This window comes from Ruditapes philippinarum, unplaced genomic scaffold (assembly GCF_026571515.1).
Source record: "Ruditapes philippinarum isolate M1 unplaced genomic scaffold, ASM2657151v2 ctg13491_1_1_1_1, whole genome shotgun sequence".
Lineage (NCBI taxonomy): Eukaryota > Metazoa > Mollusca > Bivalvia > Venerida > Veneridae > Ruditapes > Ruditapes philippinarum.
Genome location: NW_026853551.1, coordinates 1 through 23,519, shown reverse-complemented (window position 1 = coordinate 23,519; position 23,519 = coordinate 1). Strand labels below are relative to the sequence as shown.

Sequence of the window (23,519 nt, the reverse complement as noted above, 5' to 3'; positions counted from 1 at the left end):
CCACCCTGAAATTTACTTTCTCACCTTACTTTATACAAGATTATAACCATACGAGTTTTTTTTTGCCTATGAGCATTTATGCAGTTTTACGAAACGAATTTTCCATTGAAACGGATGTTGCATATTTCGTGCGTATTCTGCGTAGGGCAAAATCAATAAAGAAAGAATATATTATATTGGTATTCAACAACTCCATAAATAACTTGAAAGGTTAATCATTAGTTTAGAATAGTAATTAGTTTATTTTGATAAATAATCGTTATAGGTGCACGAAGGTTTGCTAGTGCATATTAAAGCACTGAACTCCTGAATAAGAGGTCATTAATACGAAATTTATGGGCAATATTTCTCTTTCAATTCTCATTTTCCACAATGGCATTCAAACTTGTGTTCAAGTGAAGAGGTATGACGCTTCGTATAATAAGTCAAGTAATAATACTTAGATCACATGCCGGTGTCGTCTTTATGTTGTCTTGACATAATCGACATACATTTATTTTCTTAAATGAAGGTTCTACGGGAACCTTGAGGCCCTCCGGAATACTGCACATTTCATCGCTGTGGCTGGGGTGACGTTGTAGAAGGGCGAACGACAAGAAGAGGAAAAAGTTGTTTCCCTTTTATGCAATACCCTATAAATATATCTTGTGAGATAATTTGTTCAATATTTCCTTTAATTATTGTATCACCATTAAACTTAGAACTTAAATACTTACTGTTTTCAGTTTTAAGATAATAGTGACCTTGAACTTTGACCTTGTGACCCAAAAATCAATAGGGGTCTTTTAACCCAATATGGACAATCATCCTATGAAGTTTGAATATTGTGGGCCAAATGGAACTCAAGTTATGCTCTATGTAACCAAATTGCTAACAGACGGACGGACACAAGTGTATTTTAACCAGAACATTAAGCATTAAGTTTACAGTCAAAGTATCCCTTTGGGTTCCGCATTTTTACTAGAATGTTCTTGGTGTTGTATATTTTTCTTTTCGGTAGTTTTATATCTTTTCTGGTTTTAGTAACGTTTTGCGCTCCGCAATTATTCACGATATTTCAAAGGCAAAATTTAGTCTTATAGCCCCACACAGTGTAAGTTTTATGGTTGAATATGATAGAATTGTCTATTATCTTTGTATTAAGATTATTGTTAAATTTTTATGGATTTTTGTAAGCATTGAGAATTCTTGCAGAAAATAAGGTCACTAGTTTTCGCGATTTATGTTATTCGCACCAGTGCATTTTCGAACCTTTGTTTTTGTAAGATTACAAGCACTGTGAGACTGAAGAAGCTTAAAGTTTGTTTCAAATAGCATTTCTTATATGTATTTTGTATATTCCTTTTTGTGAATTGTTGTTTTAAAGTAAACGCTTTATTCTAATACGTAACAAGGAGGACTGTTCTATTGATATTCACATTTGTCAATTAATACTTAAAGGTACATTAGCATAATATCATAAGTGTAATCCTAATTAGCTAGTCTGTTACCTTTTAGTCATACTTATAAGTGTTTATTTGTGTTTCAGTCTTTTACCATACGAATGTTGGGGAAACAACCACATTAAAGGTTAAACTGCTTGCATGACTCATGAAACAATGTTGATAAAATTGTGCCAAAGAAGGAATTTTAAGGAGGAACTAGATTCAATAAGGTCCAAAAGGCCAAATAATCTTGCACTACAGCGACGAAGAGGGATTAATGAGGTGCAAGGGACGTCTTGACAATGCTGAACTCTCAGAAGAAATGTATTCGGTAGAGTCTATTCACGAAAAGACCAAAAAGAATAGCGGCAATGGTCGCAAAAAATTGTTCGAAAACTTGATATTAAGTCTTGTTGTGAATTGTTTTCTAGATATATGTTTATTACTTGTGGAATAATTGATTAGTCATTCACAAGTAGATACAATATAGTGTATGCAGGTTGACTATAAAAAGTTACTTATGCAGTGTACGAAAAAATTTATCAGTATACAGTGTTACATAAATGAGTAAATAAACAAATTTATTGAAAAATATTAACCTCAAACCTTTTTTTAGGATGTACATTTTAAGGCAGCATACTTTATCACAGGATTTGAATCTTATTTTTATTTTAATCATCTTTTTATTATCTCTCCAGTGTTATCCATTTGATCCCATGATGAACTTAAACTGCTTCGAAAAAAGTGTGGGCACAATCAATAACACATAAATGTGTACGTTTGAGAGCGTACGCTACAGTCGCAGTATCATAATGTCTATTTCCTGTAAAAACTTCGTTTTAAGACATTTTTCGTATAAAGGAATATTAACAAAGATTGAAAATATATTAATGAAACATGTTCTACAATAAAATAACTTCCAGCTGTGTGAAACTTACAGTTTAATCAAAAATTCTCAATTTCTATAACATTTCATCCCCGGGTGTATGCAGTATCCAGAATCAAAATCGCATTCAACGCGAAATACTGACGAGAAAGGGAAGACTTAGGTAAAGATATTTGGAATATCAAAACTAGAAGTAAGGACATCTTCTTTGCAAAAGAAATTAAATTCAAATCTATTCTGATTGCTTTACATGACTCGTTTTTGTTCAAAAAGCAGTATCAGAATTTTGAGGATGCGCGCGCATGGAATGACCCCCTTGGTACGCATCCTCAAAATTTTATCAACCGGTATTTTAAAGAAAAACGAGCCATGTAAAAATTCAGAAGTTTTGAATTTAATTTCTTTTGCAAAGAAGATGTCATTGTTTTAATATTCCAAATGACTTGACACAACTTTTCCCTTTCTTGACAGTGTTCCGGGTTTAACGCCATTTGGAATCTGGATACTAGTAGTGTGTACACCCGGCATTAATTTTACAGAAATTGAAAGATTGTCGATTAAACTGAAAGTTTCAGACGACTGGAAGTTAATTCTTTGTAGAATCTGTTTCAAAACTATATTTTAACCTTTGTTCTTTTTTCATTAAATTTTGTACGAAAAATTTCCAGAAAAAATGACATGATACTGCGTACATTCTCAAAATAAGACCCTGTTTGAACCGTGTGATGCTTCCCGAATAGGTCTTGGACAAAGAAAAGTACACCTCTTGTAGTTTCTGAGTTATGTCACGGACAAAGTTCAAAGTGCTATACATACGTAATTCCAAAATTAGGCAAGGCAGAGTTACTGTTCTTTGCACAGCACTTCCTTTTATTAAGATCTACAAAGTTATGTTAATATTCAGAGTTATGTCTCGAACAAATTTCAAAGTGTAACAAGGCAAACTGAAGGACTGATAAATCCCTCTTCGCAGTGAATTTGTACCAAGTTATTTAAAATCTTCAATAAAGTCAAAGTTATGGAGAACATATAACCTTGACCTTGCAATCTGGATGTTGTGCTCTGCAGATTGTCTCATGGTGGGGATCATTTGTGCCAATTAAGTAATGTTAAAACTTTTGAATTTTCAATAAGTTATAAAGCGTACATGAAAAATAGATGTGTTTACATTGGACCTTCGAGCACCGTAGGGTTACAGTATCGCTTTTTCGGTTACAGTATAGAATTTTCAAGATGGAGGATTATAGGGTGCCGGATTATAGGTGACTTTTTATTCCCGTTCATACTACAAGTAGTTTAGTTTCTTAAAGATGTTTTGTGCTTTTCTTGTAAGGCACTGGATCCAGTACTTAGTCATATATTTCTTTAGACCCTGCACCGCAGTATCATCTCTTTAAAGTCTCATAAATGTGCGGATTTGACAGATTGAAAATTCGAATCGAGAGACCAACGCATTTTTCTCCCATTCCGACATTATTTAAGCATGCCTACAAGAAGTAAACCTACAAAACGTTAGACCTTTGTGTTTAGAAACGTTTATAAAAGAAAACGACCAGTTGAACCTATTTTCTTGTTCGTCAGATACGTTTGAAAAAATAAACAATGCTACAGTATAGAGCGAGGTGATTTGTGCAAGGTTACAGCATAGACCTAGCGATTTTTATCCGATTTTGTTACAGTTTATACCCAGATTTCGGTTACAGCTTAGACCTCGATATTTTTAGCTCACCTGTCACGAAGTGATCGCTTAATTTTCGTCCGGCGTCCGTCCGTCCGTAAACTTTTACTTTAAATGACATCTCCTCATAAACCACTAAGCCAATTTCATCCAAACTTCACAGGAATGTTCCTTTGGTGGTCACCTTTAAAAATTGTTCAAAGAATTTAATTCCATGCAGAACTCTGGTTGCCATGGCAACCGAAAGAAAAAACTTTAAATATCTTCTTTAAAAAAAAACATAATAGCTAGAGCTTAGATATTTGGCATGAAACATCTTCTAGTGAGTGTCTACCAAGTTTGTTCAAATAAAAGCCCTGGGGTTAAAATTGGCTCTGCCCCAGGGGGTCATTGATTTTCCCTTTATGCATATAGTAAAAATTTAAAAAATCTTCTTTTAAAGAACCCAAAGAGCTACAGCTAAGATATTTAGCATGAAACATGTTCTAATGGGTGTCTCCCAAGTTTGTTCAAATAAAAGCCCTGGGGTCAAAATTGGCCCCGCCCCGGGGGGTCATTGATTTTCCCTATATGCATATATAGTAAAAACTTATAAAGAACTCAAAGAGCTAGAGCTAAGATATTGAGCATCAAACATGTTCTAATAGGTGTCTACCAAGTTTGTTCAAATAAAAGCCCTGGGGTCAAAATTGGCCCCGCCCCAGGGGGGTCATTGATTTTCCCTATATGCATATAGTAAAACTTAAAAAATCTTCTTTTAAAGAACTCAAAGAGCTATGGCTAAGATATTTAGCATCAAAAACATGTTCTAATAGGTGTCTACCAAGTTTGTTCAAATAAAGCCCTGGGGTCAAAAATTGGCCCCGCCCAGGGGGTCATTGATTTTCCCTATATGCATATAGTAAAAACTTAAAAAATCTTCTTTTAAAGAACTCAAAGAGCTATGGCTAAGATTATTTAGCATCAAACATGTTCTAATAGGTGTCTACCAAGTTTGTTCAAATAAAAGCCCTGGGTCAAAATTGGCACCACGCCCGGGGGTCATTGATTTTCCTTATATGTGTATAGCAAAAACTTAAAAAAATCTTCTTTGAAAAAACCCAAATAGCTAGAGTTTTAGATATTAAGCATGAAACATCTTTTAGTGAGTGTCTACAAAGTTTGTTCAAATAAAAGACCTGGGGTCAAAATTGGCCCCGCCCCGAGGGTCATTGATTTTCCTTATATGTGTATAGCAAAAACTTAAAATCTTCTTTGAAAAAACCCAAATAGCTAGAGTTTAGATATTAAGCATGAAACATCTTCTAGGAAGTGTCTACAAAGTTTGTTCAAATAAAAGCCCTGGGGTAAAAACTGGCCCGGCCCCAGGGTTGTCATTGTTTTTAACTATATGTGTATAGTAAAAACTTAAAAAAATCTTCTTTTAAAAAGCCCAATGAGCTAGAGCTTAGCATGAAACATCTTCTTATGGGTGTCTACCAAGTTTGTGCAAATAAAAGCCCTTGGGTTAAAATTGGCCCTGCAACGTTGGGGGGGGGGGGGCTATATACAGGTGAGCGACCTCAAGGCCATCATGGCCCTCTTGTTTTATATTCTTGGTAAAATGTATGAATGATACATAGACTTTTAAATCTCAACTCAACTGGTGAGCTTATTTGGACGATGGCTATTTGTCCGTCTGTCGTACACATGCGTGTCCAATCTTATCCGCTCAGTAACTGCTTGATCAAATTTGATGAAATTTACAATGATTTCTACCAAAGTTGTTCAAATGGTTTCAGTCGCAATCTGGGATAAAAAAACAAAAATGTAGATTTTTAAAAAAGGCAATTGTTTTAAAACCCCTTCTTCTCTCGAACCAAAAAGCATTCAAATCAAAATTATGACCCTGGCGTCATTTCGAATGTTTCTTTGTTAAAGTGAAGATTATTTTGTCATTATTAAATTAAAAGTAGTTTCTTTTTATTTCAGTTCATCCTGTAATAGAAGTTTTCATGTTTCTGAAAAGGAAAATAATACTGAAAGATATAGAGTATAAATTAAGGTCAGACAATTAACAATATCTTTTCCATAGAGCCTGGTGGAGGTATATAATATTTGGCAGGGTCGGGTTAAGGTCGCCGACTTTAAATCATCTTTCATTTACTGCTACGAATGACGTTGGATTCTGTGTATGTGAGGAATCTATCAAGCTAGTTTATGGAAGGTCGGTGGTTCTAGTCAGGTGCCCGCTCGTGTCCTGAAATGTTTCACAAAGGGGTATCTGTGGTCTTTCTTTACAGTTAAGCCAAGAAATGTTTTCACATGACCTTATTGTTGGTTTCACACATGACCTTATTGTCGGTAAAACCTAAAATCCAAGAAAACCAAGAATAACAACCCTTTTTAAAAGTTTTAAAGGTTGCAGTATTTCTCACTTGAATACTGTTTAATCACCCTTAGGGTATGTTGCCTTCTCTTTTAGTTGTGTCTTTTGACAGCTAGATCTGTGGTGTGCAGGCTTCATAAAACCTCCGATCCCCCTTTCAAAATTCATTTTTTTTTTTGTTTCCACCCATTGTATTCTCGTTAGGGCAGACGCAATTACTAACCTAGGGGATAATATAGCCGCTTTTTGTGGAATGGCACTAACGTGTCACATTGAAGGTTACATGATACCGCCATATGAACACATCTACAGATGTTTTTAAAAAAATCTAAAGTTTACCAGTTTATGTCAAATGATAAATTTTGCTGGAGCCGGTGCTAGGAGGCGTGGACGGTAGCTTGCAGTTACCAGTACCGTCCATGATCAGATTTGATCAAATCGAGCCTGCAACATTTTTATTTTTCCGTGTTTGACTTTCTTTAAGGAATCTGTTTTTCTCTATTTTATTACTAACAGGCATTTTAATGTGTAATGAAACCAAGCAATAATTTTTCTTCTCTCTAACAGTTACTGTTGTTGTTGTGAAAACAGTCCTTACTAAGGACATTACTTATTCTGCTAACAGTCTCAATCTGAATATAAGTACTTAAAATAAGGAAAATAGCAAACTATAATTACTTTTTGTTTGAAGAAAAAATGTAATACAACCCTTCATAAATATATAAAATAGAAAGGTATGGGTTATTTCATAAAAATAATTTAATACATACACGAATTTTATTTGAAATTTGGCTAGTATCTAAACTGTAACCGAAATTTGGGTATATACTGTAACAAAATCGGATCAAAGTCGCTTGGTCTATACTGTAACCCTGCAAAATTCGATCACCTCGCTCTATACTGTAATTAACATTGTTTATTTTTTCAAACGCATTTGACGAACAGGAAAATAGGTCAAACTGGTCGTTTACTTTTATAAACATTTCTTAACACAAAGGAATAACGTTTGGTAGGTTTACTTTTTTAGGCATGCTTAAATAACGTCGGAATGGGAGAAAAATGCGTTGGTCTCCCGATTCAATCTGTCAGATCTGCATATTTACGAGAGAATATAGAGATAAATCTCGGTGCAGGGTTTGAAGAAATATATATGACTAGATACCGTATTCAGTTCCTTACGAGTAAAGCACAAAAAACATCTTTTAGAAACCTAACTACATGTACTGCGGACCGGAATAAAATCACATATCTGTCTTCCCCACAAATAATCCTCCATTTTGAAAATTCTATACTGTAACCGGAAAACGCGATACTGTAACACGTTCCCTACGGTGTTGAGTGTGACCCTGACCTTAAGGGTTGTGACTTGATTATTGTGCTTTGCAAATGGTGATAATTTCTGCTAAGTTATCTTAAAACATTGCAAAGGTTTAAATGTTATTTGTATCATAGTTTGGGGACCTTTCTGTTGAAAATGTGTCAGAGTTAAATCGTATACATATACATGCACAGTGCGTTAACTGGAGTGCAGGTATTAGTTACCCGCACTCCAGAGCATGCCCATTGATTGGCTCATTTTTGCTGGGGTTTACTTATTGTGACGGAAGAGAAAGAGGAAAGCGACAGAAATATCGTATTCAGATGCTCGTTCATTGGTTACTTTTACCTGGGGTTTCATATTGTGACAACAGGGAATGTGTTTTAATGTTTGACTATGATACAAAAGAGAAAAAACATCAAAACAATCGGGAATCTGATTAATACTCGGGGGTTACGCCCCCTCGTACAAATCAGATAGCCTCGTGTTTCGATGCTCTTTCTATTACGGAGCGGACACAAATGTAGACTTTTTATCACTTTACATTTAAATGTGACCTTGACCTTGGGTTAAGCAACCAATATCGTGCTCTGCACATTGCCACATAATTGTGATCACTTGTACCAAGTTACTTGAAATTTTTTCAGAGGTTTAAGTTATGGAGCAGACACGAAATGTAGACTTTTGAACATTCGACCTTTAAGTGGGACCTTGACCTTGGGGGTAGCAAACCAATTATTGCGCTCTGCATATTGTCTCGTATAAGGGTTATCACTTTTGCCACACCTATTTAAATTTTTTTGTGGTTTAAAAGTTATGGTGCAAAAACCAAATGTAAAAATTTGACCTTTCAGTGGGACCTTGACCTTAAAGGATGCACATTGTCTCATAATGGTGATCAATTGTGCAGTTATTTTAAAAAAATCGGCGGTTTAAAAGTTATAAAGCCGACACGAAATGTAGACTTTTTACACTTGACCTTTAAGTATGACCTTGACCTTAAACTAGACTTAGGTAATAAATTATATATGCCTTGATAATAATATCCTCTATACTATCAAGACAATCCCGAAATTGTGACTTAACTTTGTTTCAGTCCCGTCAGTGGTCTTAATAGTGAGTTTTAACTGTACTTGTAAAAATAAACTATTCACAGTAATGCCAATACTGTAAAACACATAAAAAATAACAAAATTAAAATGTTGTGGAACATAAACACATCCGGAAGCAATGACTCAATTTAAGGTATTAGGACCCTAATGGGCACTGTCAGGAACTAAAAAATTGACATCATAGCTAGGTCAGATGTATACATGTACCTTAAAGTACACCTGTATGCAAAATTTAAACAAAGTTTACCGTATGGAAATCAAGTTATGGCCACTTTTCTGAACTCAAGCTAGGATGTTATGAGGGCCCTTTTTTAGAAATGAGGAACCTTTAAATAATCTGCAATAACATTCTAATGAAAAATGTTTTCCCATTAATTTTTGGTAAGAAACAAATAGTACCATTCAGCTAACAATCAACATAAGCAAAATTATGGTTTCTACTTAAAATTTATGAAATCTGTATAAAAATGTTACCCTACCCCACCCATTTTTACCACGTGTCTGACCATTTTTCTACTTAGGGAGCCTAATTTAAAAAAAATCTTAAAATTTACTCAAATTAGTGCCTGTTTTCAAAGTTTCCCTAAATTTTTAAAAAAGTATATTGGTTGATCTTGTAAAATATGAAATACTTTTACCGTCTAGTTTTGATTATATTACACTTTGAAAATATCAGGTACCATATTTATTACTAGATTTAGCATAATTTAGCCAATAAATACCTATATAAATTAAAAAATCAAAATTAAACACTTTTTTCTTTCCAAATGGGACATGAGAGATACATAAATAATGTTAAAAGAAAAAAAGAAAGAAAAAAAAAGTTGACCCTTCTGGGGATTGAACCCATGGCCCTCATTTTCAATGTAGTTAACAGTAGTTCTAGCCTATTTGAATACTCTTCAAAGCGGAGGTAATGCATTAGGGTGCTAATACCTTAAGACTTTTTCTAGCTTTAGTAACAAACAATTTTATAAATTTGTACAATTCAATTTATCATTTAATGCTTTTGTCGAATCAAAATATAATTATGATGAGATGATATGGTGTTATTTGTTAGTTTTCAAATTAATTTGAGCCGCGTCACGACAAAACCAACATAATGGGTTTGTGACCAGCATGGATGCTCCGCCTCCGCGCAGTCTGGTCTGGATCCATGCTGGTCGCAAACCCATTATGTTGGTTTTGTCGTGACGCGGCTCATTTCTAATTTTATCAATTCACAATATGTAGGTGTTCAGTTGAAATAACAAAACAGTTATCAAGAAAATTTTACTGTTAATAACAACACGATACACAAAAAAAAATCATAAACTTCTAACATTTTCAAGTTCTATTCGTAAATCATTTATCAGAAATATTTATTAACACTTTTTCTCATAGTTTCTAGTCATGTGTATTCCGCGTTTCTATCTAGTAAAGTAAAAACCAAAATAAAGTAAAATAAAATGGAAATCTTAACATGATATTCCAGTCTAGATGAAATTTGTCCATATTTTAGTGTCTCCTATTGCCTTTAAGCGTGGCAACTGTTACATGTCATGTTATTTTCAAGTAGCACATATCATTATTTATACATAGGAAATCCTCCAATTAGTTCACTCGATCTTTTCCTTTGGCTTAGTTTCCGGCTTGGTAGCTGCCAATGGGGCGTAGGTGACATTAATTGTGGTGTAATCACTGCCAACAGGCGGAAGTGGGCTTTCTCTTCCTAGTGACGAATTTGGACTCGGGCTCCTTAGATACATCACAGGGGTTTCACAAGACGGAGGTAGTGGTGAAATGTTATTGTCATCCTCTATAGAGCCATCATTGACTGTCCCCTTTTGCATTGGATCCGGCGTACTGACTCTCACTGAGAATGATGACAGCGGTCTCTCCTCGAGCAAGGGAATCATACCAGTTGCAGTAGGCGGTCGAGAACCACTGAAACCTGCGGAAGAACCTTCACAGAACAGGTAGTGTTTCAAGATTCTGTTCAGGCATTACTATGCAGGGTACCCCAGGGTAACCGACTGTTCAGCATTACTATGAAGGGTACCCAGGGTAACCGACCGCACGTCTGAAAAAGGGGAAAATATATTATCATTTAGATATTTAATAATATGATTTGCCTTCAACATGCTTTATCTCAAATTTTCATTTACGCTTAAGCTGCCTGGACAATTAAGTTGTAATTATTCTGTATGAAACTTAAGCGCTGTAATCAAATACAAGAGGGCCATGATGGCCCTTATATTGCTCACTTGAATATAAATATTCTTCATGAAAAGAAACAAGTAATACTGCAAACTACATGTATAAACAAAAGCAGATATATAATCTAAATCTTAAACTGATATAACAAAGTTCATAATGAAATCTGAAATAGTGCACGGGTAAAAACAATAATGATTGCTATGGGCAAACAATAGTTCCTAAAGAAATCATTGGTAGATTCACTGTTTGCTATGGAAATTCAATGTTTATTTAACTAGTTACTGGTTAAAAATTACAGTTAACTATGAAAAATTACTGGCTGCTATGAAGTCACTGGTGGCTATGAAAGTCAATGGTTTTTTATGGAAAGCAAACGGCTGCTATGGAAAATCAATGTTTTGCTATGGAAAGTCAATGTTTGCTATGAGAAACACTAATTGCTATTTAAAGTCACTATTTACTATGGAAGTCAATGGTTGCTGCAGTGTTACCGGATGTTCTGTGGTTGCTATGGAAAGTCAATCGTTACAATAGAGGTCAAGGTTGCCATGGACAGACAACAGTTGCTATGGAAAACCACTGGTTGCTATAGGAAGTCACTGATTGTAATGGAAGTCTATGGTTGCTATGGATAGCCAATGGTTGCTATAAAAAGTCAATGGCTGCTATAGCAAGACTATGGTTGTTATGGAAAGACACTGGTTGCTATGGAAAGTCCCTTATTGCTATGGAAGGCATTGGTTGCAATGGAAAGTCACTGTTTGCTATGGAAGTTATTAGATGCTATGTCTTTAGAAAAAAAGTTGAGACAAATCTTAAGTGCTGAGAAAAAGTTAAGTGAAAGCCATCTTGAGATTTTTCTCAAGTGAGTAAGAACCTCAGTCACTGTTGAGACAATCATAGGTTGAGATTTGTCTCAGTTTGAGAAAGTTAGTGAAAGCCAAGCCTAGTTGCTTTTAAAGTCACTGGTTGCAAAACAAGTCTATTATAGATTTACTCGTTGCAATGGAAATTCAATTTTTGCTATAGAAGTTACCGGTTGCTATAGAGATTTACAGTTTGTTATGAAAAGTCAATGGCTGTTATGAAGTCAATGGTAGCTATGGCAGTCAATGATTGTTATGGAAAGCAAACAGTTGTTTTGGAAAGTCAATGGTTGCTATTTGAGACACTAATATTGCTATTTAAAGTCACTGTTTGTTATGGAGGTCAATGGTTGCTGCACCTACAGTTGCTTTGAAAGTCTGTGGTTGCTATGGAGACTCAAATTGGTTGCAATATTGAATAGAAGTCAATGGAAAGACAATGGTGGCTATGGAAAGTCAATGATTAATATGGAAGGTCAATAGTTGCTATAGGAAGTCACTGTTAGCAATGGAAGTCTATGGTTGCTATGGAAAGGCACTGGTTGCTATGGAAAGTCAATGGTTGCTATAACAAGACTATGGATGTTATGGAAAGACAGTGGTTACTGTGAAATTATATGGTTGCTATCGAAAGTCAGTGTCTACGGGCTGTTAGGGTTTGCTATCAATGGTTGCTATGGAAAGTCAATGCTCGGTGAAATGACATAAGCCAAATAAAAACAGCAAAACTAAAAAAATGTAAAGACCAACCACTATTCAGATGCAATCCATGTATAATAAATTGCGTGACGCTTCTAGACTTTAAATAGAAAACAAACAGGAAGAAATTATGTTTGTAGTTTAAAAAATCAACCCAAATCACCATTTGATGAAAAAGATGACACAATTTTCTCTTCCATCATCATATTTCTACCCAATTACTAACAAGTTTTAAAACACTTTGGGTAATCTATTTTGACAGCTTGTACTTAATATGACTTGAATGATCGAATGAGTTACTTAATATGTTTTTTTTTTTTTCATGCAATATCTGTATGCCTGCTGTTTTAAACAAACATTTGGCATGCTGATACCTACCATGAGTTTGGGTTTTAGGTTTGACCTTACATCTCCAGATGAAAAGGAATAAGGCCACACCCACGATAGGGAGCGGTATGACAACAACGGTAACTTTCACGACTAATTCCATTCCACCTTCCTCCTCCTTGTCATCAGGCTGAAATTGGTCAATAAAACAATTATAAATTATCAGGATTATCTCTATGAATGCTGGCACAACTAGAAATGTGTTGTCATGCCGCCACAAATACCCACACATGCAGCCAAAATTTCAAATGTTATGATAAAATTTAGTTCCAAATTTGTTTGCAGGTATCATTTTTTTATTCTAAGTTCAAGGCCTTTAAACTATTCAATGTTAACACAAACCATTTTTGTACTATTAGTTCAAGTCCCTGAAACTATTCAGTGTTAACCTTTTGCATATTGGATATTTGTAGCTGAGATAATAATTACCGTCGAAATTGAGATTTTTTAAATTGTTTCCAAGTTCAAGGGGGATAACTGTCAAAAATATCTGACCATGACCAAAGTAGAACTTTCTTGTATTTTCTGGTAAGAAATTAGCACATGCAAGGTCAACCTTGGACATACATTCCTATAAAAAGTAAGAGCAGGAACTGAAAATTTAAGTTCAAAAATCAAATATGAACTTAACTTGTATTTTCTGATTAATTACCGGCACATGCGATTATAACCTTATACATACATTTCCACAAAACTAAGACTGGAAATATCAATTTTTTCGAACGTTCAAAAGAGAGGGAGAACTTTGTCCAAAATCATTGTCATTGAACCATGACCAAATTCAAACTTTACCTGCTTAGTCCTATGATGTATCAATATGTCAAATTTGACTTAAAACTGTACAACTGTTGCGGGAGATAATGTATGGAAACTTAAAATTTCTCCTTTTTTTTTTCAATGTTCAAGAGGGATAACTGTTTCAAAAGACCAAATTCGAAATTGACCTGCTCATTGCTATGACATTTCCATATATTAATTTGAGTTGTGTACAACTGTTGGGATAATAGTGAACTGAAACTGATTTTTTTTTTCTCTTTTTTTCAAAGTTAAAAAACTTTAAAAAATTCAATTTTTTTCTAATGTTCACAAGAGAGAGAACTATGTCCAAAATCATCGAACCATGACCAAATTTGAACTTGACCTGTGCATTTATTTGCCATATCCATATACTTAATTTGAGTGAAAAGTACAACTGTTGGGGAGGTAATGGACAGAAACTGAAATTTTTTTTTTTATTTTTTTTAGCTCACCTGACCACGAAGTGGTCAAGGTGAGGTATAGTGATGGGGCTATGTCCGGCGTCCGTCGTCGTGCGTCGTGCGTCGTGCGTCGTGCGTCGTCAACAATTGGGTTGTTAACAGTCTAGCAGTCACAGTTTTGATTGGATCATCATCAAACTTTGTCAGAATGTTTATCTCAATGAAATACAGGTCGAGTTCGAAGATGGGTTATCTCGGGTCAAAAACTAGGTCACAGGAGCTAAAAATAGAAAAACCTTGTTAACACTCTAGAGGCTGCAGTTTTCATCCAAATATTCTGGAAATTTGTCAGGAAGGTTGTTTTAATGATATCTAGGTCAAGTTCGAAGATGGGTCATCTCCGGTCAAAAACTAGGTCACAGGAGCTAAAAATAGAAAAAGCTTGTTAACACTCTAATAATTGGGTTGTTAACAGTCTAGCAGTCACAGTTTTGATTGGATCATCATCAAACTTTGTCAGAATGTTTGTCTTAATGAAATACAGATCGAGTTCGAAGATGGGTTATCTCGGGTCAAAAACTAGGTCACAGGAGCTAAAAATAGAAAAAGCTTGTTAACACTCTAGAGGCTGCAGTTTTCATCCAAATATTCTGGAAATTTGTCAGGAAGGTTGTTTTGATGATATCTAGGTCAAGTTCGAAGATGGGTCATCTCCGGTCAAAAACTAGGTCACAGGAGCTAAAAATAGAAAAAGCTTGTTAACACTCTAGTGGCTGCAGTTTTCATCCAAATATTTTGGAAATTTGTCAGGAAGGTTGTTTTGATGATATCTAGGTCAAGTTCGAAGATGGGTCATCTCCGGTCAAAAACTAGGTCACAGGAGCTAAAAATAGAAAAAGCTTGTTAACACTCTATAGGCTGCAGTTTTCATACAAATATTCTGGAAATTTGTCAGGAAGGTTGTTTTGATGGTTTCTAAGTCAAGTTCGAAGATGGGTTATCTCCGGTCAAAAACTAGGTCACAGGAGCTAAAAATAGAAAAAGCTTGTTAACACTCTAGTGGCTGCAGTTTTCATCCAAATATTCGGAAAATTTGTCAGGAAGGTTGTTTAGATGATATCTAGGTCAAGTTCGAAGATGGATCATGTCGGGTCAAAAACTAGGTCACAGGAGCTAAAAATAGAAAAAGCTTGTTAACACTCTAGTGGCTGCAGTTTTGATCCAAATATTTTGGAAATTTGTCAGGAAGGTTGTTTTGATGATATCTAGGTCAAGTTCGAAGATGGGTCATCTCCGGTCAAAAACTAGGTCACAGGAGCTAAAAATAGAAAAAGCTTGTTAACACTCTAGGGGCTGCAGTTTTCATCTAAATATTCTGGAAATTTGTCAGGAAGGTTGCTTAGATAATATCTAGGTCAAGTTCGAAGATGGGTCATCTCAGGTCAAAAACTAGGTCACAGGAGCTAAAAATAGAAAAAGCTTGTTAACACTCTAGTGGCTGCAGTTTTCATCCAAATATTCTGGAAATTTGTCAGGAAGGTTGTTTTGATGATATCTAGGTCAAGTTGGAAGATGGGTCATGTCCGGTCAAAAACTAGGTCACAGGAGCTAAAAATAGAAAAAGCTTGTTAACACTCTAGTGGCTGCAGTTTTCATCTAAATATTCTGGAAATTTGTCAAGAATGTTGTTTTGATGATATCTAAATCAAGTTGGAAGATGGGTCATGTCCGGTAAAAAACTAGGTCACAGGTGCTAAAAATAGAAAAAGCTTGTTAACACTCTAGGGGCTGCAGTTTTCATCCAAATATTTTTGAAATTTGTCAGGAAGGTTGTTTTGATGATTTTCAGGTCAAGTTCGAAGATGGGCTATCTCCGGTCAAAAACTAGGTCACAGGAGCTAAAAATAGAAAAAGCTTGTTAACAATCTAGTGGCTGCAGTTTTGATTAAAATATTCTGGAAATTTGTCAGGAAGGTTGTTTTGATGATATCTAGGTCAAGTTGGAAGATGGGTCATGTCTGGTCAAAAACTAGGTCACAGGAGCTAAAAATAGAAAAAGCTTGTTAACACTCTAGTGGCTGCAGTTTTCATCTAAATATTCTGGAAATTTGTCAAGAATGTTGTTTTGATGATATCTAAATCAAGTTCGAAGACGGGTCATATCCGGTAAAAAACTAGGTCACAGGTGCTAAAAATAGAAAAAGCTTGTTAACACTCTAGGGGCTGCAGTTTTCATTCAAATATTTTTGAAATTTGTCAGGAAGGTTGTTTTGATGATTTCTAGGTCAAGTTCGAAGATGGGTTATCTCCGGTCAAAAACTAGGTCACAGGAGCTAAACATAGAAAAAGCTTGTTAACACTCTAGTGGCTGCAGTATTGATTCAAATATTCTGTAAATTTGTCAGGAAGGTTGTTTTGATGATTTCTAGGTCAAGTTCGAAGATGGGTCATCTCAGGTCAAAAACTAGGTCACAGGAGTTAAAAATAGAAAAAGCTTGTTTACACTCTAGTGGCTGCAGTTTTGATTCAAATATTCTGGAAATTTGTCAAGAATGTTGTTTTGATGTTTTCTGGGTCAAGTGCTAAGATTGGTCATGTCCGGTCAAAAACTAGGTCACAGGAGCTAAAAATAGAATTTTTTTTTAACACTCTAGTGGCTGCAGTTTTGATCCAAATTTCCTGGAAATTGGTCAGGAAGGTTGTTTTGATGATTTCTAGGTCAAGTTTGAATATGGGTTGTGTCCAGTCAAAAATTAGGTCACATTGCCCAAATATGGAAAAATCTTTATAACACACTATAGGTCACATGTTTGACTCAGTCGCATCAAACTTGGTCATGATGCTTGTTTAAGACATTGCTTGGATGCGGTTGTGTCAGGTGAGCGATCCAGGGCCATCATGGCCCTCTTGTTTCAAAATTAAATTGGCAAAACTCTGTCAAAAATCATCAAACCATGACCATATTCAAATGACCTGTGCTCATTGCTATTACATATCCATATAGTAATTTGAGTTGTGTACAACTGATGGGATAATAGTGAACTGAAACTGAATTTTTATTTTTTTTAAATTTAAAAACTTTTTAAACAAGAACCGGTTGAACCGGGTGATGCTCCCCGAGAAGGTTCTGGACACAGGAAAGTATAAAAAAAATGAACAAAGGGCAAAAAACTCCAAAATTAGGCAAAGTGGAGTTATGTTTTTTTTGCACTGCACTTCTATTCAATGAGATCTATCTATCTATAAAGTTTCCTGATGATATCAGAGTTATGTCCCAGGTAAAATTCAAAGTGTAAAAATGAACAAAGGGCAATAACTCCAAAATTAGACCAGGCTTTGTTCAGGTTCTTTAAGCATTGCAGTTCTATCCAATTATATCTAGCTACCTACAAAGTTTCATGTTGATATCTCTAATAGTTTTAAAGTTATGTCACGGACAAAAGTCAAAAAGTAACAAGAGGGCCATGATGGCCCTGAAGTCGCTCACCTGTATATAGGCCCTCAGAGCGAGGCCAGTTTAAACCCCAGGGCTTTTATTTGAACAAAATTGGTAGACACCCATTAGAAGATGTTTCATGCTAAACATCTCAGGTCTAGCTCGTTGAGTTTTTAAAAAAAAGATTTTTTAAGTTTTTACTATACACATATAGTTAAAAGCAATGACATCCCTAGGGCGGGGCCAGTTTTGACCCCAGGGCTTTTATTTGAACAAACTTTGAAGACACTAGAAGGTGTTTCATGCTTAATATCTAAACTCTAGCTATTTGTTTTTATTCAAAGAAGATTTTTAAGTTTTTGCGATACACATATAAGGAAAATTAATGTCCCCCGGGGCAGGGCCAATTTTGACCATAGGGCTTTTATTTAGACACTAACTGGAAGATGTTTCATGCTTAATATCTAAACTCTAGCTATTTGGGTTTTTTCAAAAAAGATTTTTTTAAAAAGCTTTTGCAATACACATAAAAGGAAAATCAATGACCCCCGGAACAGGGCCAATTTTAACCCCAGGGCTCTTATTTGAACAAATTTGGAAGACACCCATTAGAACATCTTTCATGCTAAGTATCTTAGCTCTAGCTCTTTGGGTTCCCTAAAAGAAGTTTTATAAGTTTTTACTATATGCATATAGGGAAAATCAATGACCCCCTGAGGCGGGGCCAATTTTGACCCCAGGGCTTTTATTTGAACAAACTTGGTAGACACCCATTAGAAGATGTTTCATGCTAAATATCTTAGCTCTAGCTCTTTAGGTTCTTAAAAAGCAGATTTTTTAAGTTTTTACTGTATGCATATAGGGAAAATCAATGACCCCCTGGGGCCGGGCCAATTTTGACCCCAGGGCTTTTATTTGAACAAACTTGATAGACACTCACTAGAAGATGTTTCATGCCAAATATCTAAGCTCTACCTCTTTGGGTTTTTTAAAAGAAGATATTTTAAGTTTTTTCTATCTGTTGCCATGGCAACCAGAGTTCTGCATGGAATTAAATTCTTTGAACAATTTTTAAAGGTGATCACCAAAGGAACATTCCTGTGAAGTTTGGATGAAATTGGCTCAGCGGTTTATGAGGAGATGTCATTTAAAGTAAAAGTTTACGGACGCCGGACGAAAAGCGATCACAAAAGCTCACCCTGTCTCTTTGTTACAGGTGAGCTAAAAATAAACAAAGGGCAATTACTTCAAAATAAGGCAAGGCAGTGTAATGATTCTTTAGCACTGCACTTCCACCCAATGAGACCTATCTATCTACAAATTTTCATGTTGATATCTCTTATAATTTTAGAGTAATGTCCCGGACAAAGTTCAAAGTGTCAAAATGAACAAAGGGCAATAACTCCAAAAGTAGGCAAGACAGTGTTACAGTTCTGCAAACTTACTCAATGAGATCTATCTACCTACAAAGTTTCATGTTGATATCTTTTATACATTTAGAGTTATGTCCCGGACAAAGTTCAAAGTGTAAAAATAAACAAAGGGGGATAATTCAAAAATTAGGCAAAGCAGAGTTAAGGTTCTTGTTCACTGCACACCTACTCAATGAGATCTATATACCTACAAAGTTTTATGTTGATACCTATTATAGTTTTAGAGTTATGTCCTGGACAAAGTTCAAAGTGTAAAATAAACAAAGGGGGATAATTCAAAAATTAGGCAAGGCAGAGTTACGGTTTGTGTGCACTGCACACCTACCCAATGAGCTCTATCTACCTACAAAGTTTCATGTTGATACCTCTTATACTTTTAGAGTTATGTCCCGGACAAATTTCAAAGTGTAAAATAAACAAAGGGGGATAATTAAAAAATTAGGCAAGGCAGAGTTACGGTTTGTGTGCACTGCACACCTACTCAATGAGCTCTATCTACCTACAAAGTTTCATGTTGATACCTCTTATACTTTAAGAGTTATGTCCCGAACAAACTTCAAAGTGTAAAATAAACAAAGGGGGATAATTCAAAAATTAGGCAATGCAGAGTTACGGGTCTTTTGCACTGCACACCTACTCAATGAGATCTATCCACCTACAAAGTTTCATGTAGATACCTCTTATACTTTTAGAGTTATGTCCCGGACAAACTTCAAAGTGTAAAATAAACAAAGGGGAATTATTCAAAAACTAGGCAAGGCAGAGTTACGGTTCCTGTGCACTGCACACCTACTCAATGAGATCTATCTCCCTACAAAGTTTCATGTTGATACCTCTTGTTGTTTCAAAGTTATGTCCTGGACAAGAAAAGGGGACGGACGGACGGAAAGACGGACAAGGCGGCGACTATAGGCTCCCCCGAAATTTTTCGGGGAGCATAAAAATTCATTTTTTTTTCTAATGTTCAAAAGAGAGAGAACTTTGTCCAAAATCATCAAACCATGACCAAATTTGAACTTGACCTGTGCATTAATTACTTATTTTCAGTTAAAAGTGTACAACTGTTGGGGAGGTAATGGACAGAAACTGAATTTTTTTTTTTTCAAAATTAAATTGGCAAAACTCTGTCAAAAATCATCAAACCATGACCAAATTCAAATGACCTGTGCATTCCTTTGGTGTATCCATATGTCAAATTTGAGTTGGATGTGTACAACTGTTGGGGAGATAATGAATGGAAACATTTCTTCTTTCTTTTTTTCAAAGTTAGAGGGTCATCACTCATAAGGGTAACTAATCATTGAACCATGAACAAATTTGAACTTGACCTGCATTTTTCTATGGTATATCCATATGTCAAATTACAGTTGTATGTGTGCAACTGTTGCCAAGATAATGAACGAAAACCGCTGATGATGCAATGACCAAACAGGGTAACACTATATGCCCCAGCAATTTTATAGCAGGGGGGATAAAACTGTTAACACTATATGCCCCAGCAATTTTATAGCAGGGGGGATAAAACTGTTAACACTATATGCCCAAGCAATTTTATAGCAGGGGGGATAAAACTGTTAACACTATATGCCCCAGCAATTCTATAGCAGGGGGGATAAAACTGTTAACACTATATGCCCCAGCAATTTTATAGCAGGGGGGATAAAACTGTTAACACTATATGCCCCAGCAATTCTATAGCAGGGGGGATAAAACTGTTAACACTATATGCCCCAGCAATTTTATAGCAGGGGGGATAAAACTGTTAACACTATATGCCCCAGCAATTTTATAGCAGGGGGGATAAAACTGTTAACACTATATGCTCCAGCAATTTTATAGCAGGGGGGATAAAACTGTTAACACTATATGCCCCAGCAATTTTATAGCAGGGGGGATAAAACTGTTAACACTATATGCCCCAGCAATTCTATAGCAGGGGGGATAAAACTGTTAACACTATATGCCCCAGCAATTTTATAGCAGGGGGGATAAAACTGTTCCTTCGATGCCCATAGAATACAGTAAGGGGAGCTAACATACACCCATTCAATACTTAAAAATTGATTTTGCTCACATACACGCTTTATATATAGTTACCCTAGACATATGTAGAACAATTCATCTGAGCAAGTCAACGTTTCAACCATAATTCTGGATAATTATAGGAAGAGACCCAGGTTGTAAAATATGATAAATAAAATCTAAAATGTGACAAATTAAAATGAACACTTACGAATTTGCCACAGAAATATTCAAATTCATATGTCTCATTTTTGACGATCATGTAGGGGGACAGTTTAAGTGAGTAACTGTAGAATTCATATGACGTTTCATTGTAAATGATCTCGCAAAGACTGTAGACCGTAGAATTTAAGTCGGACGATAATCCGGACATCGTAAAATTCACCACAATACTGCCTGAAAACAAAACAAAAGTTTCGTCATAAGTTAGATATAATAAATATTATTCATTTTTCATTGTCACTAATTTAGACTGTACTTTGAGGTACTTGGATCAGAACTCAACATTTATATGACATTACAACTAAATTCTTGACATTTCCTGTTAGAACTTAAATTAATAGCGACTTAAAGTAGAAGTAGTTTTATAATTTTATCATTACAGCATAATAAGAATGTTGGAGATAAGTTACAAGTTATTATACTAGATAGAATGTGACATTATACGTTCATTTTTTTTTGGAGGGGGGGGGGGGGCATAATGGTTCGGGTAGCTATATATGCACTTAAATATTGCAGACCTTCATATATAGATGCGTTAGAAAATAGTACGTCTGGCAACATATTTGCATTATTTGTCAGAATCATCTGCTCAAACGCATCATGCTTGTCCACATCTGGTAGCACTTCATTAAAATCTACATTGAACTTCACCTGAATAATACAATAGGAAAAGAATAATTAAATTTAATGAAAACAAAATTAAATTCTTAAAAGCTACATATATGGTAAGTAAATGGAGATACTCTGGTTTTTACCAACTTTTATGTGATAGTGTTATCAAAAGGTTGTTGAGAAAAGAAATAACATGAACATCACTTGTAAAAGAATTTTAGCATGTGAATTCAAGATTTATAACTTTTTAAAGTAAATGTTAATTGTTAATTACCATCATTCCGTATGTTTCTTCAACAATCATGTCAATATGTTTTGGGTGCTTTATTATCATTTTGTGTTTCATGGTCATGTTGTAGTCAGGGGGATCAGACACAACCCTGAATTGCAGACAAAAAAACCCAAAACCGGTAAACAAAAGGTCTGGAAACATCACACGTCCGGTATATGTGTCAAATGACATGGTGGTTGTGCCACCTAAAGTAGCGTAATTGGAAGGGGATATCATTGACACACTGGCTGTCCAGGTATGATTCTGTAATAAAGTTAATATAGATGTATAATGGTATTAGACACAACATCCTATAGCACTTAAAATATTTAAGGAGAATAAGTTTACACAAACTAACTTATTGAATTGAGATAGATTTCATGTTCTTGTTTATATACATATATTTATTACATTTGTGACCATTAGAGGATGATTGACGTCATCTGTGACGTCATCTATGTTGCTGCCATACAAAGGAACGTCAGTTTTTAATTGCATATTTGTTGTTTTGTCAATTGACATTAAATTATTTATTTAATATATTCAATATTTAATTTCCTCAATATTTTGGGCCAAAATCGACCCAAAACATACCTTAGCCCTTTACGAGATTCTGCAGTTATTTACTAAATATAATATGTGTTTAAACTTCAATCTGAGAATTGTCTAATAAACAAAATAACCTACCCTCCAGCTGATATCAGTGATGGTCTCAGAAGTTTCAGAGTCAAGTAGGTTGAGCATTATGTAAAACTGGCTATCTGTAGTAATATCACCACTTGTTGCCTCATAGATGTTAATCTTCAACTTTCGTTCAGCAATGCGAAATGGTTCCGTTGCTAGTCTAAAGTTCTCAGCCTGAGTCGGATATGTGATGTTGAAGTCGAGTATATAACCAATCCCTGTGTGAGAGAAAGCAAGGTCAGAGAAGTTGAACCAGCCATCAGAGCACGTTACTTCAAGGATGCCGGAGAGAATGTTAAACGGATGTCCAGTGCCTTGACGAACACTTACCATCATTTGCCACGGATGTTCAGCTATTCCAAGTTCTGTCACTACATTGTTCTGCAAAGAATATATAAATCCTTAATTTTATGGCTCAGCTGTTTAGCATTGACAATAAAAGTTTAAAACTCAAACATTCTCCATCAAATGAATTATTTACAGAATTAACTTGCGGGAACAAAAACAACAAGATTGCATTTGAGAAAAATGCTATGCCACCGCATTAATACAACACTAAATAGTAGTGTAGGAACAGATTTTTTTTTTTTGTTTCTATAGACCCTTTCATTTAAGACCGTATTCAAGTTGTCGCCCTTGGATGACGTCATTGGGGGATACGGTGGACAATGCCGATACGATTAAGTATTATGAAAGTTTGAAT

General features: G+C 35.2%; 1 protein-coding gene and 1 long non-coding RNA gene across 2 annotated transcripts; one reads left to right on the top strand and one right to left on the bottom strand.

The window, feature by feature from the left end:
* The first annotated feature begins 403 nt into the window (after positions 1-403).
* LOC132737172 (uncharacterized) lies at positions 404-2,022 on the top strand. Its single transcript, XR_009626694.1, has 2 exons — positions 404-1,093; positions 1,529-2,022. It is a non-coding gene; the product is annotated as an uncharacterized LOC132737172 (long non-coding RNA).
* An 8,730-nt stretch (positions 2,023-10,752) lies between these two features.
* On the bottom strand, positions 10,753-23,221 carry LOC132737173 (uncharacterized). The gene is made up of 6 exons (XM_060724423.1): positions 22,820-23,221; positions 22,136-22,396; positions 21,768-21,900; positions 21,239-21,423; positions 12,929-13,067; positions 10,753-10,848 (listed from the first exon to the last, which is right to left on the bottom strand). The coding sequence occupies exons 1-6, from the start codon at positions 23,150-23,152 to the stop codon at positions 10,775-10,777; spliced, it is 1,125 nt and encodes a 374-aa protein (XP_060580406.1). The 5' UTR covers positions 23,153-23,221; the 3' UTR covers positions 10,753-10,774.
* Positions 23,222-23,519: the final 298 nt, after the last annotated feature.

Excerpts from the sequence above, each read along its gene's own strand:
- LOC132737173 (XM_060724423.1), bottom strand. The coding sequence starts at position 23,152 with ATGATGGTAAGTGTTCGTCAAGGCACTGGACATCCGTTTAACATTCTC. Across the intron at positions 22,397-22,819 it reads TCACTGATATCAGCTGGAGG|AATCATACCTGGACAGCCAG; the intron begins GTAGGTTATTTT and ends ACTTTATTACAG. Across the intron at positions 10,849-12,928 it reads ACCTAAAACCCAAACTCATG|ACGTGCGGTCGGTTACCCTG; the intron begins GTAGGTATCAGC and ends CCCCTTTTTCAG.